The sequence below is a fragment of the Camelina sativa genome, chromosome 10 (genome assembly GCF_000633955.1).
Source record: "Camelina sativa cultivar DH55 chromosome 10, Cs, whole genome shotgun sequence".
In the NCBI taxonomy this organism is placed as follows: domain Eukaryota; kingdom Viridiplantae; phylum Streptophyta; class Magnoliopsida; order Brassicales; family Brassicaceae; genus Camelina; species Camelina sativa.
In genome coordinates, this window is record NC_025694.1 from 4,557,359 (window position 1) to 4,581,469 (window position 24,111).

The 24,111-nt window shown below is 38.8% G+C and overlaps 7 protein-coding genes, 1 non-coding gene and 2 pseudogenes across 8 annotated transcripts in view; 3 read left to right on the top strand and 7 right to left on the bottom strand.

Annotated features, from left to right (window-relative positions):
- LOC104717080 lies at positions 27–1,932 on the bottom strand. Its single transcript, XM_010434602.1, has 7 exons — positions 1,669–1,932; positions 1,346–1,579; positions 894–1,002; positions 759–804; positions 577–662; positions 371–429; positions 27–292 (listed from the first exon to the last, which is right to left on the bottom strand). The coding sequence occupies exons 1-7, from the start codon at positions 1,770–1,772 to the stop codon at positions 178–180; spliced, it is 753 nt and encodes a 250-aa protein (XP_010432904.1). The 5' UTR covers positions 1,773–1,932; the 3' UTR covers positions 27–177.
- Positions 987–4,975, bottom strand: LOC104717082 (wall-associated receptor kinase-like 18). Its single transcript, XM_010434605.2, has 5 exons — positions 3,719–4,975; positions 3,466–3,576; positions 1,669–3,392; positions 1,346–1,579; positions 987–1,007 (listed from the first exon to the last, which is right to left on the bottom strand). Exons 1-3 carry the CDS (start codon positions 4,767–4,769, stop codon positions 2,155–2,157), a joined length of 2,400 nt encoding a protein of 799 aa, XP_010432907.1. The 5' UTR covers positions 4,770–4,975; the 3' UTR covers positions 987–1,007; positions 1,346–1,579; positions 1,669–2,154.
- LOC104717083 lies at positions 5,166–7,734 on the bottom strand (annotated as a pseudogene).
- On the bottom strand, positions 7,958–8,030 carry TRNAR-UCU. The gene has a single exon. It is a non-coding gene; the product is annotated as a tRNA-Arg (tRNA).
- Positions 8,819–9,883, bottom strand: LOC104720042 (ethylene-responsive transcription factor ERF015-like). The gene has a single exon (XM_010438014.2). The coding sequence runs from the start codon at positions 9,622–9,624 to the stop codon at positions 9,061–9,063; it is 564 nt and encodes a 187-aa protein (XP_010436316.1). The 5' UTR covers positions 9,625–9,883; the 3' UTR covers positions 8,819–9,060.
- Positions 12,607–15,232, top strand: LOC104717085 (chloroplast envelope membrane protein-like). The gene is made up of 8 exons (XM_010434606.2): positions 12,607–12,718; positions 12,862–13,530; positions 13,670–13,755; positions 13,852–14,025; positions 14,128–14,242; positions 14,373–14,470; positions 14,643–14,778; positions 14,871–15,232. Exons 2-8 carry the CDS (start codon positions 12,886–12,888, stop codon positions 14,937–14,939), a joined length of 1,323 nt encoding a protein of 440 aa, XP_010432908.1. The 5' UTR covers positions 12,607–12,718; positions 12,862–12,885; the 3' UTR covers positions 14,940–15,232.
- Positions 16,773–18,682, top strand: LOC104717086 (protein ABHD17C-like). The gene is made up of 5 exons (XM_010434607.2): positions 16,773–17,366; positions 17,503–17,539; positions 17,638–17,874; positions 17,966–18,013; positions 18,098–18,682. The coding sequence occupies exons 1-5, from the start codon at positions 17,065–17,067 to the stop codon at positions 18,356–18,358; spliced, it is 885 nt and encodes a 294-aa protein (XP_010432909.1). The 5' UTR covers positions 16,773–17,064; the 3' UTR covers positions 18,359–18,682.
- Positions 18,654–20,828, bottom strand: LOC104717087 (CRS2-associated factor 1, mitochondrial-like). Its single transcript, XM_010434610.2, has 6 exons — positions 20,722–20,828; positions 20,016–20,623; positions 19,706–19,833; positions 19,357–19,582; positions 19,145–19,269; positions 18,654–19,010 (listed from the first exon to the last, which is right to left on the bottom strand). The coding sequence occupies exons 2-6, from the start codon at positions 20,557–20,559 to the stop codon at positions 18,864–18,866; spliced, it is 1,170 nt and encodes a 389-aa protein (XP_010432912.1). The 5' UTR covers positions 20,560–20,623; positions 20,722–20,828; the 3' UTR covers positions 18,654–18,863.
- On the top strand, positions 21,107–23,206 carry LOC104720043 (annotated as a pseudogene).
- LOC104720044 (calmodulin-binding protein 60 F-like) overlaps positions 23,408–24,111 on the bottom strand; it is a 3,641-nt gene continuing 2,937 nt past the window's right edge. The window contains exon 7 of the mRNA XM_010438016.2: positions 23,408–24,106. Coding sequence (XP_010436318.1) covers positions 23,620–24,106 — 487 coding nt within the window. The 3' untranslated portion in view covers positions 23,408–23,619. The remainder of the gene's footprint in view (positions 24,107–24,111) is intronic.

The following is a 24,111-nucleotide window of genomic DNA, read 5'->3' on the forward strand; positions in this document are numbered from 1 at the left end:
CATCTCAAACCGCCAAAGTTTACAAGTGAACCAAATCTCTTTTGAGCTTATAATTTGTACTTTTTGCAGTAATTTTGTTCAACTTTAAATACAGAGCTATCTCTAATAAACGCTGTCATCTCAAACGGCCAAAACAGTACAACAAATCCTGTATCTTCTGTTTGACAAAACAATAGATTACGAAGTTGCGTTTATGGAGTTTTGTTGCTGTTTTTGAATCCATTCCACGTAATCTTGAAGTAATTGCTGAAGCAGAAGGGGAACGAGTGTATCTACCAGAGTCTGTATTACTCTGCAATCATCGGATCAAAATATAACATTACTCGACAATTCTGGCCAAGAAGCAGGATGAAGGTTATTATACACTTACAGATTCCCAGGAGCCTCAACAGCTGATACAGGAAGCATAGTGAATGGTCGCGTTGAGATCTGCCATGAACAAAGGGGGATTTTGATGAACAGCGGAAATAGAGCTTATTCATATACAGAAACCGCAAGAGTGTCATCAAGGCTACATAAGTCTGCACAAGAATGAAGTTACGAGGGAATGAAAGAAACTGAACTGCAGTACACTACCTCTAGAGTGACATTCAATCTCACGTCAACCTCCAAAAATGGGTCTGGATCTTCCATGTTCCAAGTCATGCAGTTTGTCATATTTGCTGCGAACCAGAAATGGGAAAACACTTGTATTACTTTAGAAACATTAGAATTGAAGTGATATTTTCAAATGCTTTTGTTCACAAGGCGAGAGTTACCTGAAAATCTTTCACTTTGGCTCTCCAACAACTCTGACCCCTCCAACTGCAAGACGGCGGTTCAAAACATTTGTTAGTAAAAAGAAAACAACAGAATATCAGATAAATCAGAACAGTGGGTCTTCTTCATCCAACCTTGCAGGAAAGCAGCTCGACTGTACAATCTTCCTGTGTGGGAGTGACCCTCAAAACCAGTACTGGATAAACTTCAAAGCTCATTAACTGAACTTTTGGCAATGTACATCTGCACTGTAAGATAAAGATTTACTACCTCCCTTTCCAGATAAAAGCATATCTCCATATATATCTTCTAACAGATGAGAAAACATCTCACAAGCCTGTGATGTGGATATCAACCAGGAAAATCTATGTCTGAACTGAGAGATACACTCTTTGGATTCTTAATACTTACGGACATACCATTTCCTCTCTTAACAGTTTCCACCTAGAAACCTAAAAGAGGCTTACATATACCAATCAAAGCAATGAAGATCCTAAAACCTATGGAAAGACCTTAAAGCCAGACACGTATTAGGGAAGCTTTCAGTTTCCAATGAACATTGATAATCTTGGGTTAAAGAAAGAACCTGTAAGTATCATCACTATCCTCAACTAGACGATAACTCTGCAGCGCCTTAGCGTTGATTACAGCCTCCATGCCAGATGGGTGTTTCAAGAACTCAGTGAAGGTAAGCTCCTTTTCTCCATTAATCTGTAGCTTGATTCTCTGTTTTGAGGAAGCAGAGAGATTCGCTTTCTTTGAATTAGAAATCACCAAAGCTCTTTTGCCACTATGAACATTCCCCATATGAATTCTCTCCCTAAAACAGAGTTTTTGACCTATCACCAAATCACTAAACCAAAAAAAAAAGAAAAAAAAAAAGAAGATAAAGTAAGAAAGTTTTAAGACCTGAGGATGGTGTTAGGGTAAGATCTTGGCAAACCCAGGAAAGATCCATGGCATTCTGAAGTTGCATAAGTTCTCCATCCGTTGGTAATCCCATTAATATCCATTTCTCTATGAAGGGTCAAGAAACCCTAAATCTTAAAAATTAATTCGTGCTACAGAAAGACACTTATCGCTTCGCTCTTGCACGATCATCGTCGTGTACACAATTAGTGACGAGGAGATCAGTTCTCTCCGTCAATGACCCATAAAACTCTATCGGCCATTAAAATGGATGTGCTCTGATGAAGACACATAACGTTAATGCTCTTCCACGTGTGTTTCTCGACTACACAGTAACTTCCGTGATTAATTTACAAAAAAATAATCTAAAAACACACAAGCATACAGTGTTCTTTATTACAACAAACTCAAGACTTCGGGTTACAAATTTATTACACAATATGTTCTAATATGATACATCAAATTTATTCACAATCTGATTGAGTGTCACCATGTGATACGAGGAAACAATGGTTCAACATCCGAAGGAGAAGTTGAAGCCACAGTACTATAGGCGGCCGGAGCAGTAACACCAATGCTCCAAGAATCACCTCTGTTTATTATCTTCACAACTTCGTCTTCTTCTTCTTCTTCTTCCTCCTCCTCGTCAATCTGATTCTGCACCTGTGAATCCTCCGGAGAAGTACATATCTTTTCCAGCTCCGTAAATACTTCTCTCATATTCGGACGTTTCTTTCCTTTCGAGCTCAAACACTTCATCGCCAGCTTCGCTACTGCCATTACTTGTTCCGGTTTGCAGTCATCTCTTATTCTAGCGTCCATGATATCAAAGAGTCTCTTCTCTTTCATGGCAAGTCTGAAATGCTCTGCCAAGGCTACTATCTCTTGAGTGCTTTGTACCGTTATCACAGGCTTGTTTCCAGTAATAAGTTCCGCTAGAACCACTCCAAAGCTATAAACATCACTCTTTTCAGTATATTGGCTGGACCGGTAATACTCTGGATCCACATACCCAACCGTACCTGAAATAATCGTTGTCCAATGAGTTTGATCAATGGTTACTGACCTAGATGTTCCGAAATCAGCCACCTTGGCTCTGTACTTTTCGTCTAGTAGTATGTTTGTTGACTTGATATCTCTATGATAAATTGGAGAAGATGCAGCAGAATGAAGATAAGAAAGAGCTCCTGCCATATCCACAGCAATGCGTAGACGCATTCCCCAAATCATAGTGTAATCATCAGTTTCTTCATGAATATGCTGGAAGAGGTTTCCGTTGATGATAAACTCGTAAACAAGAATTGGAACTTCTGTCTCAAGACAACATCCCAAAAGTTTGACGACGTGTCTATGGTTTATCTGAGAGAGAATTACGACCTCGTTGATGAACTCTTGTAGTTTGTCTTCATCTATAACTTTGGATTTCTTGACTGCAACGGTTCTACCATCTACGAGCATACCTTTGTACACAGTACCTTGACCCCCATGTCCAAGAACTCTGTTTTCGCTGAAGTTTTCGGTGGCTTTCTCAAGCTCTCTCGAGTTGAAGATTCTCGTCTTTTCAACATTTCCTTCTCTTGTATTTAATTCTTGTTGCAATAGTAGTCCCCCGTTACGTTTGAAGAACTTCTTCTTCCTCTTTGTCAATCTTCTCTTTATTAAAAACTTTCTCAACCACCATACTCCACCAACTAGGACTAAGACCCCAAAACCCGAACCCGCCCCTGCAAAACCGTATAAGAATATTATAGTTTGATCCTCACTTGCTTTATAAAAGCTCAAAAATCAGTGACCTACCTATCATTATTGCTTTAGTCTTATCGCCCACACAGCGATAGCCTCCCTCGTAATTCACACAAGTGTCTGTCTCTTTACAGTATTGGGATTTGTCTTTACATTCATCAATATCTAAATTTAAAAGATGTATTATAATCAAATGATGAAAAAAAATAACTGACAAATTATAACATCTAGGGATGATTTGTAAAGCTCAAAAGATGCGTCCACATAAAAAGAAAATAGAAAGCATAAGGAAGGAACATATACTGACCTTTGCATCCGTTACTAATATATGGGTTACCTTTGTAACCATATGTGCATCCACAATTTACATAACTTATCTCAGATATAGTGCTTCTGGCGCATGTACACTTTCTTGCAGGCTCAACTAAGTAAGTAGTATTTTGCTTATATCCTCTGTCTTTGCAGGCCAAAGAGTTCAGGAAAGTATTATTTTTCGTCTGGATTACCCATCCTAGGCTAACCGTAGCATATCGCTTAGAAAGTAACTGTTCTGTTTTGGTCCCATTCGCCAAAGTGTAGATTCCATCCGTTAAGAAGGCGACTGTACACTGTACTTTTGACGTCGAGTTTCCATCGTTGCTCTCTGTTCTTATACCAATAACTTGTTGAGGCTCGTTTGGTAGACTTGCCTGGCAACATCCGTTACCATTGCATCCTGTTTCTTCTGGTTTCTTTTCTGTACAATCTTGATCCTGAGAATAGGGTAAAACGCTGCTCGAGCACCCCGTTTCGACAAAAGGGATGCTATTGCTATGCGAGTCATTGCTTGTATTGCAACTCAACTCACATCCTACCATGTTTGGCTTTATATACATCAACGAGACTTTGCTGTTGCAACCAACCGCTATGAGGCTGTTTGTGCTGTCAATGAAGAAAGGGGTACCGGTGAAGTTCATCGTTGATCCCCCAGACTCGTCGTTTCCATCGCTGAAACATCCTGTGGATGTAATCGGGAATTTGACACGAACTAACCCAAATGATTGATGAAGATCTTCATCAGATGATACGAAACTAAAATAACGTTCTTCAGATGGAGGAGAGATACTAACAACTTCTTTGCCAATTGCAGAAAGGAAAGGGACAGGCTTTCTTGAAGTTGTATTACGACGACATTCAATTTCGTAATACTTCTCGAGATAGCAACCTTTTCCAATTCCGAAAGGGTATCGGATAGAGACTCTTCCACATTCACTTTGACAAGTGGTTGAAGCAGCAAGATCTGCAGAATAACAAAACAGCAAAAGTAGCAACGTGAAGAGATTCAAGAAGAAAGAGCAGTTTCTATTTCCATAGCTCATGTTTCTCTACACTTAGCAAATTTTATCTTCTTGAGTTTCTTCATTACTATAAAGCAGATGGCCTTTGCAAGTGGAGGAGACAGAGGATAATATTTCTTGGGGCTAATGGTCTTCACCTTGGAATATTTTATTGTTCCCTCTCTTTGTATTTTTCTTGATCAGCTCAACTTTATGGCGGAAAGCTTCTCTTTTAACTGGTTTAAATATGGTTGAAGTCTTTAAATTTGATAATTGATTACAAAAGAAAGATAAAAAGTTATACCCTTGCAAATGCAGTTTCTTGCAAAAGTCATATTCATATCATCATGAACTCGTAAAATACAAAAAACACGTGAAAAGCAGAGTTGGGTATAAAAACACAGTCCATAACTTTATTCAATTTTGAAGAAAATAAACTAACGAGGAAACTTTAGGCTCGTAGTATTAAAATCGAAAGTGATCCAGATTCAAGAGGAATACAATAACAAAAACAGAAAAGATATATGAAGGTAAAGAGAATTAAAAGTATATAAACCCCAAAAAAAAACGTATAACAATCATCGTCTACGACATTAAAATCGCATATTTACCCACCAAAACCCTATAGTCTTGTTGTATAGAAACAGACCAGAACCAAAACTGTAAGCTCCTTAAGATATTAGCAAATCATAGCATAAATTTACCTGAACGAGTACTCACATCCACAAAACACACGCACACACAATCTCTTTTCTGTAGCACACCAACACAAGAAAGCCTTCTTCTTTAGCTCACTGGGTCTTCCTCAGCTTGGTGTCCCGGTCTCAGTAATTGCAGCTTCCTCTTTTATTTCTGGAGTGGGGCTAATTCCACGTTCACTACTCGAGCTGCTGCTATTAACCACTTCGCTGGTTTCAATCAATGGCAGAGAGTCTGTGATCGGTGAAGCAGAAACAGCAGGAAGAAGTGTGTTCTCCTCTGAATTCTTCGGTTTGTTCAGAGCGTTACAATGAGGGCAATAGTATGTAATGTATGCGAAATCCTCTTTCCGAGCAAGTCCTGCGCAATTATAAAACACATTGCAAAATTATGTTAGAACGAGTATATAATATAAGACTCAGGTGAAACAATGATGCTTAAAGATTTGTTCACCGTTATGCATATGACAATTCCCACAAATGAGTGCAAATGATTGTGTGGGATCTTCGCCCACGAGTAGAGCCGCAACGCGTGAGATCCAACTGCCATCAGGAGCAGCATATCCCTGAGGATTGTAATGTTCAACCAACATCTGCTGGTTTTGCTCTGTGGTGCCTGGAAATCTCTCGGTTGTTCCGGAATGGTGAGACTCATCATCAGAATGATGTGTTGAAGTGCTCCCAGAACCGTGGGTTTTAGTATTCGGTTGTCTTCGATTCCTCAGCCCACGTGATTGGTTAACCTCCATGTCATTGCTCTTGCCCGAGGATGGATCGTGTTGGGATTCATCTCCTAAGTATACTTTCAAGCCTGAATCGGCACCCAATTTGGATGCCAGGACAGTTGCAGCAGCTGCCTTTGCAGCTGGGTCCGGGTCATATCTCTGCACCAAAACGCGTATGTTAACACCAGCTCCAACCTCTTCAAGTCACAGTGGCAAGAATTGATCTTTCTTTCGAGTTATTGAACATATTGTACGGATATGCCATGCCTACAAGACATACTTTTTGAATAACTACTTTATGTATTTATATTCCTATATACAGGCATGGATGCATGTTATCGCGGCATTAAATACAATGAATTCCAATTGGCATACTAAGATTTTAACTTATTCATAATCACTATATTCCCAAAAATATGGACAAGAATCTTCTAAGACATAGTCACTCACTATCATAATAGCCAGTATCACAAATTATCTATGTTCAAAACAAGACTAGTACATCACCTGAATAAGTTGTTGTGTAGTATAATAATTGGTCCTTTCTTTAAGCTCATTAATCTTAGCCAACCTTTCTGCTCGAAGCTTTTCCAAGGTCTTTTGATCTCTGCGGTCAACTACACAACCATTTTGACACAGAGAGACAATAAAAAAAACACTGAAGCTACGAGAAAAACACCAAAATATAAACCCATGAAATGAGCATATAAAACACAAGACTCACACATCTTTGAGAAGCTGGCGATAGAGGAATAAAGCAAGAGCAGAGAGAGCAGGTAAGAGAAACATTGGCAAGATCCTGAAACTCCTCATTCTCCAATCCAAATCTTCCGTTCTGGTTGTCAAGATGGCATAACCCACAGCAATTATCTAAAAAGGAAACATATTTTACCACATTATCGCAATCTATTTCACCACACACTAACTACAAAACAATTCAAAATACATTAATCCAATAGTGCTGCTGACCTCGAATAATACAGAGGAAACAATGAGATTTCTCGTGAGTTTCCTCCACGTAATCGATCTACGCTTCATCCTTGATAAAACAGAGGCTTCTTCCTTTGAGATGTATTGAAGCCTCTTCTCGAAATCATCGCCTCTAACCTTAAATATCCCATTCCACAAACGCGAAAAGAACCCCTTTTGCTTCTTCTTCACGCTATCGGCGGTTACAGTCGCGGCCACGGCAGCGGCGGCGGAATCATTCGGCTCACCGCTCTCAACCACCGCTCCTTCCTGCTCCTGCGCCATATCCTAATATCACAACGTTCCCACTACCAACACTACCGAAACCGCTGCAAAAAAATCAAAACAATCGATTCCATCAGAACCTGAGGGAGGAGGAGAAGACTTTAAAAGAAACCAGAATATGGTTTGACTCGGGATCTCGAGAATCGCCCACTTGCCTGATGATTCCCTCTTGATCTGGACGATTTTGAATATCTCGAAGAGTTAGAACAACTGGCGATGATGATTGTGGCCTTCGTCTCTCCCCGACAGTTTTCTTCTCCTTGGAGAAGCCAAAAGAGAAAGGGAGAAGGGAGGGGATGAATTCGAGATCCACCGGTACAGCCCAGCCACCTCGACGTCAATGCACGTGATCCCCACGTGCTTCTGTCTCAATTTCTCGACCCATTACTATCTTTTTTACTTTATTGGGCTTCGGAAAAAAAAATTTGAATATAGGGATGATAGAAAAACAAACAATTTCTCGACCCATTACTAGCCCACTATCTTTTAACTTTATTGGGCTTCGGGAAAAAAAATTGAATATAGGGATGATGGAAAAAAATAAAAATATTTACACACCCAGTGGGACTCGAACCCACAATCGCTTGATTAGAAGTCAAGCGCCTTATCCATTAGGCCATGGGTGCTTGTTGACGTTGTTGAGCACAAGTATAATATGTTTATTACTAAGACAGTGAAGCAATTTAACATCCTCGTGAACACTCATAGTTAGCGGTGGGCACAAGGCGGGCACTTGATATTTTAGAGATACTTGTTACTTGATTAGTTGACTTCCCTTGTACAAGTAATAAAATTTGGTACTTGCGCTTAGGCTTGTTGAACACGACTACTTGTAATTCTGAGTACTTGCTAAAAAATAATTGGGTCTGATTGGTAACTTATCCAAAGCTATACAGAAAAATTGTAAGTTGGAGGTGTAAGCTGTTAGGAAATAGTTCAAAATTGTAATAAAAAAGCTCTATATGAAAGTTGTACAAAAAAAGTTGGGAGTAAAGTTTTTAATTAAATTTTTAGTAAGCTTTTGTGATTGGTAAAATTCAAAGTTGTACAACTTGTAGCGCTTTATTTGTGTTTACCAATCAAACCCATTCACTTGCAAGTTACTTGCTTTATCTTATTACTTTCAAGAGAAGCCATGATGACCAATATTTGAGATTTTCCCCGTTCACGATGTTGTTTAGATGAAGGTCTTGGTTCAAGACCGACACCCATAAGTAACAAGTTGGTTGCTTGAAGCATGATGGGGGATGTATTTGAAGCCATAAAAATAAACATGGTAGCCTAGCATAAGTATATGCGGCTATAATGTTGTATCATATCCACAAATTTAAAATCTTAGTGATATTGTATGGTTTGTGTAGAGGTTCATAATTAGAGATGTACAAAAAAGGAGGCAAATCATGTTGGAACGATAAAGAAAAATATGCTTCAAACATGCAATTCCTAATCATTTCATTCATATTCAACATCTAATGAGGTCCAACAGAGGAAGAAAAGAAGAGAACACATGCAAAACAAGAACAATAAACTGCATGCTAAATGAAACAAGTGCAGAGACACGGATGCAAGTATACCCTTACAAACAGTGACTAAAGATACAAGTAACTGGTAGTTAAACCATATAAAGCTAAATGTAACTGCAACTAGCATTACACATCATACTAGATTGTTTATCCAATCAATGTCCATCATGAGGAAATTGTCCAGTTGTAAGTCTTCTACTGAGAATATTGATTCAGCAGTTGCATCGGTTGGAAGATAATATTCATTGACTACCTTTGTAATCTCAGTAGAAGCAGATACATCAGGGGACACAGAAACTTCAGATGGAACCTGGGATGTTACCGTGAGTGTGGTGGCATGGGAAGGTACATGCACAACTGAGTAAGCATAGTTTGTTGATATTGTTTGTATTTCTTGCTTGGAAAGAGGTCGGACATAACCTTCTGGAAGCTGCGGCTTTTTGTCCGTGGGAAAATTGAAAACTCCCTTCTCACCCTTAATGCAGAACAAAGCAGCATCATAGGCTCGAGCTGCCATCTCTGGTGCATCATATGAACCTAGCCAAATGCGTTTTCCAGTCTTTGGAACTCTGATCTCTGACACCCACTTGCCCCACGCCCTCTTTCGGACACCCTTATAGCATTTAAATCTTTGATCTTCATGAGTTTCTTTGGGTAAAGACCTAAGAAAAGGAGCTTTAGGAGGAGAGGATGGCATTATTTCCCTAACAAAAGCAAAATTTCTAGAGTAGTGTTTTACAATTTTATGCACAAGTATAAGAACTATGGAGACTGAAAAGTAAGGGTATCAAAAGCAGAGAGAACAATTGTTTTGAACTATGGAGCAGGTGGAGGTGAAATGGAGAGGCACGAATGTTTATCAACAGCACGTGGCAGTGCATAAACTGCGATTATGCCAGCATTGTAGAATCCTCGTGAGTCGCATTTGCGGAGATCGACTAACAAGGTAAAAGCCAATTTGTTGTCAAGCATACGTTTCTTAAAGGAGAGACACCGCAAAAAAAAAGTGAAAAGGAGCAGAAAAACTTACAATTTATTAAAAGTCAGATGTCCGTTTTTTCCCAAATTGAGACACGCGTACGAATCACCTCAATTTCTGAAGATATCATTCGATCAATCCAAGGCTAGCTAAAGTTCTAATATTTTTTCCTTTATGTGTTAACCATAAACGCGTGAAAGCATCTATTAGATCAACATCCCTTGATAAAAACATTTGGAACTGTAACTACTTGTTGTATTCTTATGATCTGAGGAACCAAGCTTAAGGACATTGAAATGGAAAGAAAAATTAAATTGGAGAAAAGGGAAAGAGAGGAAGGAAAGCTGAAATGGTTTGCAAATCTTCTTCTCTACATTAACTAGGATCATATAATCTCAATTACATAATTATATACTTAACTGCACAATGCACTACAACATAATCTTGTAACTTCAATTTGAGAATCTTCTACTACCACCTAAATGAACAGAAAAGCACATCAGCAAATTAGTAACTTGTGGAACCTACAAAAGGGCATGTAAACACATCTTAGTATATATCAGGTAGTTATGGAAATTAACTGAGCAAACTCATTTAATTAGAAATATCATGATTTGAATTCATCATGATTTGATTAGTGTAATTGCTACCTCTCTCTTTTACGAATTGACTTGGCCTTCAATTACAGCAAATGACTAAATGAAGCATACACGAAAACGCATACGCACTTGCTATGCAGTTGATGAACGCCTAGCGCCTAACCGTATATACGGGAGTATAGGCGAGGCATAGACAGAAATATTAAAAAAGAATTTTATATTATAAAATAGATATATTTAAACAATTTTACTAAAATATGTACATAAAGAAATGTGGCAAGTGGGTTGATGTCACTTTATGATAACCAAGGTCATAAGTTCAAATTGTCTTACTATCCTTTTTTTAACTAAGCATGCTTTAAACCAATAAAGGCATATTCGGCGCAGATTTTCACTTTTCCACCATTTTTTTGATTTTCTTTCATTTTTCCACCATAATTTTTGTTTTAAATAATTATATTGAATCCTATCTAAAACTCGAAGATTTTATCAGATTATGTAAGGTTGACCGAATTTTTCCTACGTCTAGCCAAAATCGCCGCGGCCAAGCACCGTACAACAATTTGGTGGCACCTACAGGGCTGCATACACCGAATTTTAGAATATTGAATGCTTGACGAAAATATTTCAGACACAAAACTGATACTTATGTATCTTCTAAAGGGGCTCAAAGGATGAAATCCTAGCAAGTAACCAATTTGGTTTCGCAACTACTATGTCTATTCAATTCATTACCAAAGAGACACTAAAGCAGGACAAAAAATGTCTTCAGAAACTAGCAATGTCTTAGACCCTTCTTCCAAAACCTTTGGCTTATGGGTTTCTTTCAGGCTTTTTATCACACTTTGTGAGCAGTTTCCTTGCCTTGGGTTCCATGCAGGGTCGGCCCATGACACAATCTAATGAAGCCATTGATTAGGGCATAGCAATTTAAAGGCTTATTTTAGGAAAAATTTTAAAGGTTTTTAATGTTTTTTTTTCACAAGTTTTTTATATTAAATAAAAATTCTAAGCTTTTCTTATAAATTATTTTGTTGGGCTTTCTTTTCAACATATTTTGTGGGATTTAATTCTTTAAATTAATAAAATGTGAAATTAATATCTTGTTAATAACTTTGTTTAGTAAGATTTTCATTTTTTAAGAAAACCCTAAACAACTTCCATGGAAAACTTTATTTACTTTGAAAAAACGAAATCAAAGTGTTAAGGAATATGTACCTTAAGGCAGGACTTTGATTAAAAGACTGAAAAAAAATCTTTGATTAATCAATATCGTTTCATAGTTACTAAATTCATACAATTGATTTTCAATAGTATTGTTTATGAGTGTGCAAAAAAAAAATTTTAAGGCGTAATTTATTAATTTGCATCGGGCATTAAAAAATGTCGAACCGGCATTGGTTCCATGCATCTCCACGCAAACACTCGTTTTTTCAAACCGTCTCATAAATATTATGGTGCAAAAGAGAAGTAGAGAGACTAATCTTTTTTTTTTTTTTTAGAGTGACTAATCTTTCACAAACATCTACAAGAAGCAGACGATGGCAATGTCACAAACAGCCAATGACAACTTTTTTTATTTTAAGACTTACAAGAATGTTTTAGAGATTGCACCTCATCGGTTTGAAAAGCTCAGCTTACAGAATATTAGGATCTGGAACTATTTGCTTTTCAATTCGAAGCTGGAAAACTTCAGAGAATTCCTTTAGTAAAGACTCGTGAACTACATCAATCAACCTCAAACCATCGAGCTTTCCGAGTTCTCCATCTTCAAGCAAGCCCTTTTTGCTTCCAACTTATCTGTCTCTAATCCCAGATGGAACTATCCAGTTGAATGGTGTCAGGTCTGTGGTGACATTAAGAGCTAGGCCATGATATGTTATCCATTTACCTTGTTATTGCACGAAAGTTAAAATGCCTCAAACAAAAAAAAAAGAGCTACACCCAATGAGTGAGATATTTATTACTTAAATTGAAAAAAAATACAGTAATATAATTTTAGCGAATTAAAAACGCCTAAAAAACAATTTTAGCCAAAAGAAATAATTTTTGGTATGTAATAATTTCAATCTGATATGGATAAGAGATATTTTTGCATTTGAAGAAGATAACAAAAAAAAGAAAAAAAAGAGAGAGTGGCTTTTATCTATCATATGGTCCATCATCATCCGCTTCCTCTCGCATCTGGGGTCTGCTTCTTCTTCTCGTTTTTGGTAACTTTCTAGGCAAAACCCTAATACTTATCTGAATTCCGTGATTAGGGCTTTGTTAAAGTTGTTGAATTTTTACAAAAGAAACAAAAAATATGCGGGTTTGTCTTGAAGAATCTGTTTTGTTGTTTCCTTGAAATTTACAGTACGAACGATGTTGGGTTTGATTCATGTCCTTGATGAGCTCGTCAATGGTCTTATGCCACTGCTTATCCCTCAATAGCCAAAACCCAGTTCCTGAATCATCATCATCATCTTCTCTTCGTTATAAGTCCTGTGAACCGATTTCGTTGTGTGGTAATAAGAGAAGAAAGAGGCTTTGGAGGTTTGTTCCCAGTGCGGAGAATAATAATAGGAGGAGGAGAAGAAGCTGGTGGCAGAAGTTTTTCTTTGACGATGATGGGAATTGGCTTGGTTTGAGGGGCGACGACATTATTGATGAGGCATCTGAGGTTGCTAAGGATGATGAGATGTCTGATGAAGAGAAATTTGAGACTTGGAAGAGACGAGCTGAGGCTATTGTGGAGCTACGGGAAGGTCAGGAGGAGATTGTTGGTAATGTTGATGTAGGTAGTAATGGTAGTGTGAGCAAGAAGAGATGGGAGGATTGGATTGTGGATTCTGATGATACTTTAGTTGAGTCTTGGACCCGAGACTCTGCTGTTAGTGAGGGAATTGATGACAATTTTGAGCTCGATGAATTGAGGATTCCAGACGGAGGGTTGGTTAAGATGGTGAGGGATATGGTTTTGGGAGCAGAAGAGGAAGATATTCTATACGAAGACCGTGTCTTTCGTTATGCATCTTCTAAATCGGTGAGTTATGAAGTTACATTGTTTCTTTGTATTGATCTTGTTCCTTTAATTGATCTTTTACATGATTCTTAGTCTGTGTGATTGTAACTTTTCTTCTAGATGACTGATCAATGCTCATTGACATTGTAACTCTTTACAGGCAAAGTTTTTGGCGGTATTAGTCCTCATTCCATGGGCATTAGACTTTTTGGCCCATGATTATGTCCTTATGCCCTTCTTAGACAGGTGATTTCTTTATTCTTGCTGTTAATTTCTCCAGATTATGTCTCTACGTTGTGTTAGTCCCCAGTTTGATTATTTAGTCTGTGCCTTTACTCATAGATATGTGAAGACTGTACCACTTGCTGCCCAGACTCTTGATGTGAGACGAAATCAGAAGCTAGAGATGGTAAAGGACCTTAATAGAGAAAAAGCTAGGTACCGTCTTGAAGTTGAGATTGGCAAATCTCCGCCTCTTTCTGACGATGAGTTATGGTGGGAGATGCGGGGTAAAGCGTAAGACTCATCTTGATCTTGATCTTGTACCAGATAGTTAATCTCCACGCATAGACTCACTGTGTTTCTTTTATGTGTTCCTCCCTTCGGTTTCTTTAACAGTTTGGAGCTGCGAGATGAGTGGAGATTAGAGAACCGGAAAGCATTTGCCAACATATGGTCTGATATGGTGTTTGGAATCTCCTTGTTTGTTCTTTTGTACGCCAATCAGGGTAGAGTAAGTTTTCCTTTTCCACCATGATTTAACGCCCATTTAAAATGGCATTCTAAGTTTCCTATGAAGCTGCTAGCTGTTAAACCCATTTTCTTAACATCGTTTTTATGGTTACTTCATGGACTTTTCTCAGGTAGCCTTGTTGAAATTTACGGGATATAAAATCATAAACAACATATCAGACACGGGAAAGGCATTTCTCATCATCCTGATCACTGACATTTTCTTGGGGTAAATGTCCAAATTTTTGCTTTTGTTAAGAGCAAACACCAGAAATGAAGCTTATATCAAACGTTAAATTCAGACTTGTTACTCTCCCAATAACCCTATAGTAGCGGTAGATTGGCTCTGTAGATAGCTCGTTGTGAAAAGAAGCTATATAACTTCATGCTTGTCTTTATAGGTACCATTCTGAATCTGGATGGGAGACATTGTTAGAGATAATAATGGAACATTATGGTCTTGAAGTTGAGCAATCTACTATTACCATCTTTATCTGCCTAGTTCCCGTTATTATGGACGCTTGTGTTAAGCTCTGGGTATCTTTTCTCCTTTTACATCCTCTTTTGATTTCTGTGTCTCTCCTTTCGTTCTTCTTCTTTGCTCATAAACTGTTTTTCGTTTAATGCAGCTGTTCAAGTTCCTTCCAAGACTGTCTCCAAGAGTTTCCAACATTTTCCAGGAGATGAAACGTCACTGAGTAGTATCCACCATTGAAACCCTCCACTTGAGCTCTCTGCTTCTATCACACAAACCATTCTTCAGCTTTCATTACTTCCATATATACATATATGAGAAACATAGGCCATTTTTTTGTCACTCATCATGACATTTTTTTGTTGAATTGTTGGTGAAAGAATTGAGAAAGAGCAAATGCTCTCTCACCAGTACTTTGTCATGTACACAATAAACAAACCTACAAAAAAGACAAAAGAAGCCCGTTGGGCTTTGAGTCTATTCTGATTTGTGAAATAGGAATCTTCAATATGGTAAGCTACGTTATGATTATCTTTTATCTTAGTAGATAAATCTTCAAAAAAATTAGATATGAAAAACAAAAAGCAGTAAGGAATTACACAAGTCTCTTCACCCTTTTACTTGCATTTTTTTTTTTTGAATGGTGGATTTAATGATTAAGAATTAAGAGCTCAAACTCCCACACAGAACTCTCATGCCTTTGTTGACTCAAGATACTTTCTTTTCTCTCTTTTGGACCAAGCTCAATGTCTTAAAAGCTAACCATGCAAATAAAACGTACAAGGTTTTGATTAGCAAAAAGCTAAAATGGCATCTTTCACTAATATAATCGTTGAATATTAGCATAAAACTAACAACAAATAAGGTTAGCTTCTTCTTTGTTACTAGGTTAGCTATTACCCTCTCTACTAGGGACCTCTAAGCGGATCAGTTAGATTCTTTTGTAGAAACAGTTAACTACAACGTAGTTATTAATTAACATACCTGTAATTGCCCCATTTAATATGGCGGATATTACGGGGCCATTCAAATAAATAATCATCACTGTTATAAAGCAAAATCAATAAATTAAACTGAATCATTATTTTACACCATTTGCTAATAAATTTTGGTCAAAATCTGAAGCTGACGAAGTCCAAAGCACACAGAATCGTGTCAGAAATTAAAAGCATACTTGTCCAAAAACAAGACAATGTCTCTCCTTTGTTGTTTTGTTTATCGTACTTTAAAAAAATATTGGGACAAGAAATTGTAAAAGTGAAAACGTGACCAGTATGAAAAAAAACAGTACAAGTGGTATTAAAGATAGGGAAACTACGTAAAATAAGAAGAGGGAGGCAAGAGAAAAATAGACATAGATGGAGGAATGTCTGAGTCTCTGACAACACTTCCATTCAAAGCCAACCCTTGCAGCCTTTGACCAAATCTTAGCCATTCGTTACGTGTAACTCTCATTTCAAGACACAAGTACAATAGAATAAACATGTGTAGATAGATTTTGTTTTGAGTAAGAAATAAGATCATCCTAGCTAAAAGGTAAAATCTAAATTTCCAAACACAAGAAGAATGAAATCAAATCACATTGTATGATTATGTATAAATTTTGTTTAAAATTAAAGTCCAATTTGAGTTGACTAAAACTCTAATGCAAAAGTGATAGTAACTAAATGTGGAAAATGGAATTTATCCGGTGATGGTATTAGATTGGCATGTTTAATGTCTACGACCAAAAACATAAGCTTGTTTTCAATATGTCACAAATGAACTTCACATAAAGATGAAACACAAGTTAACAAAATCTTTACGCATTTTTTTAGTAGGTACATAAAATAGGATTTATCTTTTTGACCAAGAATTTATTTTGTATTGTGTACCACAAGAATTACCAAACTATGCACGAGGTTCAAATATTGTGTGTCATTACTATTAATATCTTGAAAAATCCAGTCTAGTCATAGCCTAATTGATTAAAATCCTAAGAATCTAAGAATTAAATTATGATTTTATAAAAACCCCTTAAAAGAAAAAATGAAGTCTAATAAAAAAGAAAGAAGAGTTGTAAAAAGGGATTAAATTGGTCTCAAGAAACAGCTCATCTTCTTCTTTCCCCCGCCAACTTCGGTCGGATCCCTTCTTCTCTCCTCCACCTTCTCTCCATTTTCTTCCCTTCCAATTTACTTCTCAAGAAGTTAACCCAAACCCACCAAAAGCAAACAACAAAAAAAACTATTTTTTTAATTCTTTTCTTAGACAAAGAGAGAGAGAGAGAGAGAGAGAGGGAGGTTTTGAGGTTTGGTGTTCTTCTCCTTTCTCTGCATTGGAAGTTGTCTTGTAAGATTTTTGATTAAATGGGTAACGTGACGTCAAATGTGGCGGCCAAGTTCGCATTCTTCCCTCCGGAGCCGGCAACATACGGCGTAACGAAGGATGAAGAGACCGGGAAGCTGGTCTTCGCCGGAGTGTCGGCGGACAAGAACGTGGAAGTCCACCAGCTCACCACAAAGTCCGGCAACAAAGTTGTCGCCACGTTCTGGAAACACCCTTTTGCGAGATTCACGCTTCTCTATTCCCATGGCAATGCCGCTGATCTTGGCCAAATGGTCGAGCTCTTCATCGAGCTCCGTGCTCATCTCCGCGTCAACATCATGAGGTATATCATCATTAAATTAAACACACCTGAAAAAGAACAAAAACTTCAAAGCTTTTACAGCGGGTTTTGTTAGATTCTCACGTTTGACTTGGTTTTTTGTTTTTTTCTTTCTTTTTTTTGATGGCATTTGAAACAGTTATGATTATTCAGGCTATGGAGCTTCAACAGGAAAGGTAACAAAAGATATCATTTGAAATTTCAAAACCTTATTGTGATTTTCAGATGTTTTTGTTTTCTGACTTTTTTATGTTTCTGGTTCTTTTTGTTATAGCCGTCTGAATTCAACACATATTATGACATAGAAGCAGTTTACAATTGCTTGAGGACTGTTTATGAGATCAAGCAAGAGGAGATAATTCTCTATGGACAATCTGTAGGAAGTGGTCCAACGCTGCACATGGCTTCTCGGTTAAAGAGGCTGAGAGGAGTTGTTCTTCACAGTGCCATTCTCTCTGGAATTAGAGTCCTGTATCCTGTCAAAATGACGCTCTGGTTTGATATATTCAAGGTAAGAAAACACACACAAAAACACTGCCTCTTTGGTTGGGTACATTACTCTGGTCCTGTCTCATCTCTTTGTTTCGAATGTTTTAATGCAGAACATAGACAAGATACGCCATGTCAACTCCCAAGTTCTTGTCATACATGTATGTAAAAGATTTACTTCTTGTAGATTTTTGTATCTTCATTCCGTTGATTTGTGCTGATTGATTTCTGATGATGAGCTGCAGGGCACAAATGATGAGATTGTTGATTTGTCTCACGGGAAACGATTATGGGAACTGGCGAAGGAGAAGTATGATCCCTTATGGGTGAAGGGAGGAGGGCATTGCAACCTCGAGACTTACCCTGAGTACATCAAGCACCTCAAAAAGTTCATTAACGCAATGGAGAAACTCTCTCTAACCAATCCACCGACCAAACAACTAACTAATGAGCCCAGTATCACCGAGACTAAGCACAATCGGTGCTTGAAATTTGGGAAAAGGTAGCAGCAGAATCAGAAGACATATATGGTTTGGTAGATTCCTTCTTTGACATCGCAAGTGCATTCTACTCGGAACACTCAGAACCTTGTGCAAAAGTCATTTCCTCGATGTGATCTTAACCAACGCTAAACACAGGGTCACAGACAACTGCGGTACAGAGATCATCTAGGGAGGTATTTCAATATAGACGTTGCTCTGTTTTGGGGTGTTTGCTCGATGTTCAATCTCCTGTAAAAATGTAGCACCAAGTTTGGGGGTTTCTGTAGCACATCATTTACTTGTAGGAGAAGAAACAGAGAAAAAATGTAATCAGCATTTTCTTCAACCTATCTAGTGTTCCTTAGCGAGACAAATAAGTACAGTGTCTATGCTACTTGGATTAATTATATCAATTTGTCAAAGAAAGTACCACAAAATACTTTCACAATATAACTATACAAATCGGATCAAGAGTACTAAATCATCTTAGGTTCTGGTTATCTCGTCTGGAGAATCTTGAGCACCTCTGCTACAACTTAAAATCGGTGTCTATGGAAGATTCACGATGAATGAAGGACGAATATTCATCATCATCGTTGGGTGGCTTATAGTCTTTACCCCTCCAAATCACGACCTGCTCCTTGTCGAATGTCACCAGGATGCAAAGGACCAAATCCTTCACACAAACTTACATGTTAGTGTTTGTTTAAAAGGAAACCTGATGCAGTGAAGAGGACTCCAAAGCTTGGCCAGAAAATGAAGCTGTACAGCAAAAAAGAGAAGTGAAAGAGACAGGAAGAAACATCTCACCCTAAGCTTTGCTCCAATTTTCTTGTAATCCTTTCTCTCTAGTCCCAAGCAATCAATCCGTAATTCACTCACGAGGAAAGCATCTCTCAACATCGGAACAAGACTACCGTAATAGCCATTCTTGGCTGAAACAAATGATTTCAGGGAAAAGTAATTAACCATATTGATACCACCAGCATTTCAAAATAAAAAGACAGGGAATAAGTATGGACCTAGTTTTGTTAGGGCAGGAACTGCTAGCCCTTTCTTTCTCATAGCTTTGGTCTCTTCGATGCTTAGGCCATCAATTGTTGTCTTAATCAACCTAGGGTACACTAGTTCGTGAGGTTTCCACAACATCAATGGGATCCTGGGCCTTTTCTTGGGATCGTAGTTTCGCCCTCTATATAACACAAGGGTACCAGAGTGTTTAGACACTACTTGGCCAAACGTTTTGTCCTGTAACAACAAGCAACATGGTTGTAAGAGCCATTCTTTAGATTACATGGATCAAAATACAAACAAGATAAACATAAATCATATACTCAAAAGAAGAAATTTCAGATTCATAAAAGACGGTACCTCAAGGTGGAAGATAACGTTCTTCATATCAAGAGTTGGGACTCCAAGACACTTGACACGAACTGCTTCAGCATGTTTCCAATGATTATAGATATCATTCAACATATTGTAAGTCAAACCATCTCGCCCTACATACACCCCAAAAGCAACAACTCAACATAGAAATAGCAGTATACAAAAGAGACAAAAGAATCAATTCATGATTGGTGACAAAAGGAGAAAAACATTTCTAAGGAGAATTTTGATTGCATCTATTCATCTGACCATAAAAAAACCACATGAACAAGGAAGGGAGTGAAGAAATGAATACCAAGATTGACTTGTCTTTTAGTTTTGTTCCTCTGACAAAGCTCCACAAGAAATTTCCTTTCAGCTTCAGTGAGTGAAGCCCCTTGGATCTTCTCCCTCAGTTTCCTTCTTTTCTCTTCCAGGTTCGGATCCTCCACACCGTCCACAGACTCTAACTTAGGATCAACCGCCGGAGCACAGACACCGGTCCATTCCCGGTCCAAGCGTTGAGGACCGAAAGGAGAATACTTTGGTTCTCTCAAACCAATTGGCCTAACATTTGAACTACTCTCCGTGTAACTGAACCGGAAATCAAAGGGAAGATCAGAGTGCATCTTCTTCACACCTTCCAGTGACGAAGGCGGGCGGTACTGCGGCTTCGGCTTCTTCTTCTTTTGGATAAAGTCATGATTTTCAGAGGCTAGAGACAACGGCGGCGGTGGTTGAAAATTGTAATGGTCTCGGAGTCGTGAGGATGACTCTGTTTGGTCGGAGGCGCTGTGGAGGCGGCGGGTGAGAAGTGTAAAAGAGGATCGATTATGGCGGGAGAGACGAATCAACAACATTTTGCTTCTACTCTGAACCTACCGGTTATCAAAAGTTCTACAACAAACCCCAAAGAAACCAAACCTGGTGAAATAGAGGGCTTTGTTAGTCCAAGCTCGGATATGAACCGCGTAGAGAGAGAGAGAGAGAGAGAGAGAGAGAGGGAGAGAGTGAGACAGAACCAAGATTGAGGCTTTATAATAGAGACACTGTAGAAATCGAAAGAGGCAGAGAAATCAAATGCACACTCGGAACCAAATCATATCAAATTCAGTTTCAAGGAAGTAAGAAGAAGACGCTGGTCTGGTTTGTTTGTTTCCCTACTTCCTCACCCTAAGATGGGCCTTTTAGATTAGACGGGCCCATTAGTGAAGTTTGACTTTTCAATCCTTAATTGTCACCCAAAGATGGGCCTTTTAGATTAGACAGAAGTTTGACTATTTCAATCCCTGCCCTTGTTTGTTATACAAATAAAACTTTGATTCACTTTTTAACTTTTCCTCCAAGTTTCCTTTTTATGTATATAGGTTTGTCAGTCACACTGGCACTTGTCTAAAACCGGTAGCAATGCCGTCAGCCGTCGGCGTATGTTTCTCGATCTCCGTCGCCACCAACAACGTGACTATCTCCTCCACTAGATCGCCACTCACATTCCCATCCGTCGCTTTCCCTTCCCGCGGACGAAGCAATACTCTTCTTCAGCGGTGCTTCGTCGCATCCAAGCCTAATACGATCCTCGTTGCTGAGAAGATCGGTGAGGCTAGTGTGAAGCTATTGGAGGATTTCGCCAATGTCGACTGCTCGTATAACATGACCCCCGAGGAGCTGAATACTAAGGTCTCGCTCTGTGACGCTTTGATCGTGCATAGTGAAACCAAAGTTGGTCGTGACGTGTTTGAATCGTCTCGCGGACGGTTGAAGGTTCTCGGACGCATTGGTTATGGGATCAAAAACGTGGATCTGAGTGCAGCCACGGACTATGGATGTCTGGTCGTCAACGCGCCGAGGCCGAACACCATCGCTGCTGCTGAGCACGCAATCGCTCTTATGGCTTCCATGGCCCAAGCTGATGCGTCCTCTGGTTAGTAACTTACTTTCCTTTCCATAGCTATAAGTCAAGCTAGCTATAATGTTGTTTTGGAAGTTGGCTTTGCAACGCTTCGTTTCACTTGTTGGATCTATTCTTGTTTCAAAATTGATGATTTTTCTTAGCTTGTGTGGTAGTGTGACTGTTGACTCGTGGAATTCTATTCTGATTGTCTTTCATTAATGAAGCAGGAGAGTGGGAGAAGAAGAAGCATGTGGGTGTATCACTTGTGAGAAAGACCCTTGCAGTTTTTGGATTGGGAAAAGTTGGGACGGAAGTTGCTCGGCGTGCCAAGGGCCTTGGTATGCGAGTCATAGCTCGTGATCCCTATATCACATCAGACCGTGCACATGCCATTGGTGTTGACTTAGTCAGTTTAAGTGAAGCCCTCTCCACCGCGGATTTCATTTCTTTGCACTTGCCTCTTTAGCTAACAACATGGCTAACCCTAGCAGACAATGCCTTTGCCCAAATGAAGAAAGGAGTTTGCATTGTCAATGTTGCTCATGGAGGTCTCATCTACGAAGACGCGTTAGTGAAAGCTCTCGATTCTGGTATTGTTTCTCAGGCTGCAATTGTTCTTCAGAGAAGATATTTTTAAGAAATACACAAAGATTCTGCAGCACGAGAGGGTCACTGTGATACCTCATCTCGCAGCCAGTACCATGGAGGCTCAGGTTTGCGCAATTCATGTTACAATATATTTTTATTCATGGTTTTTAATTTGCTGTTTCGCTTCTTCTGATCGGTAGCTAATGTTTTGGCTTTGACAGGAAGGAGTTTCCACTGATCTTGCTCAAGCTGTTGTTGGAGCTCTGAATGGACAAGGAGAGCTTCTTGCTGCTACTGCAGTCAATGCACCTATGTTTTCGGCTGAGGTGAGGCACTGGCCTTTTGCTGCTCAAATACTAACAAGTTTGTTTTTGCTTCCTCACATTCGAAACTTTAATTAGAGTTCTAAGAGGCGAGTTATAGGCACTATGGTAGCTAGCCTAAGACTGAAAAGTAGCAGTTTATATGATCTGTTATGAGTTATTGTTGGTTAGAGAGAGCATTTAGTGTCTCTCTCATTAATCAAGAGCTTTTCCTCTGTGATTTTTTGTGAATAGGAATAAGAAATGCAGTTTCATAGCTACTTGTCTTCATAATTGGTTATTCGCAAAAGCTTAATACATCAGAACGTATTGCAGGTTCCAACCGACCTGAAACCATATGTGGTTTTAGCCGAGGTTTTAGGAAGAATGGTAGTGCAACTAGCGCTCAAAGGAACTGACGGTGTGAAAAATGTGAAAATCACATACGCCTCAGCACGGGACTCTGACGATCTAGACACCAGACTTCTACGAGCCAAGATCATCAAGGGAATCATGGAGCCAATCTCTTCTGACTACGTATATGTTAACTTGGTCAACGCCGATTTCATAGCCAAGCAGAGAGGTATGAGACTCTCAGAGGAACGTGTACTCGTGGACGGGTCACCAGATAGCCCGTTGGAGACAATAGCCCTTCAGATAGATAGCGTAGATTCCCTAAACCGCGGAAGAGTTCAAAGTGGAACCAGTACGTTTACCCGTGGTTGATGCAGTTTGGAACCAGTACGTTTTTTCCCCACAGGAATTGTGTGTTATAAGTTATTAAAACGACATAACAATGTCTTAAATAAGGAAATATGGTGACTTTGGTAATTACTTCAAATTATTTGTTGCTAAATTAGTATTATTACAAGACTATACAGTTTAAAATACCCATAGTCTTGAAAAGTGTTAATACAAAGACACTCGTGAAGAAATCTTTCGACTTATATACATACTCCTCAACAATTAACTGACTGCAAGATTAAGATAAACAATTAACTAGTGATAGACTTTGTAAATTCCCAAATACAATGCAAAGTTCCTACTGTAGACCGGGATTGAACTGAGACAAGAGTAATTGCTTCAAATTTGTACAAAAGTAATTAAAAGCTCTCCGAATTTTAATACTACTTTCTTTCTTAATCGATCTCCACAATTTGAGGCCTCCTCTCTGCAGCTTTCTTGCGTATAAAAATACCCCATCTCAGAGCAGCTTTAAGCTTAAGCCATCCAACTACAGCTTTCCCTGAGCCTCTACCTCCTTCTCTCCCATAATCCTTATCTATCTGAGCTTTATACTGCTCACTGAAACCGTAACAGGACTCATCGTTATGACCAAACCCGCCTGATATCCCAAATGTCTTCAGCAAACTCTGCATATCATCGGTCTCAAGCATCTCAGAACTCCTCCCTCGAATTTCCTCCGTGAAAATATCTTCAAGGCCTCCGTTGTATGAGCCTGAAACAGAAGAGCTCTCCATCGATGTGTAGTCTCGTAACTGAGTGCTAGGTTGTTGCACAAAAGGATACTCTATCAGATGCTGAGGAACTGGTGAGTAGCCATTCGCAGTCTGCAGAGTCTTTTGCTGCGTTTGATGGTTCTGAGCCATTTTTGGCCCCGGCAAGCTTTT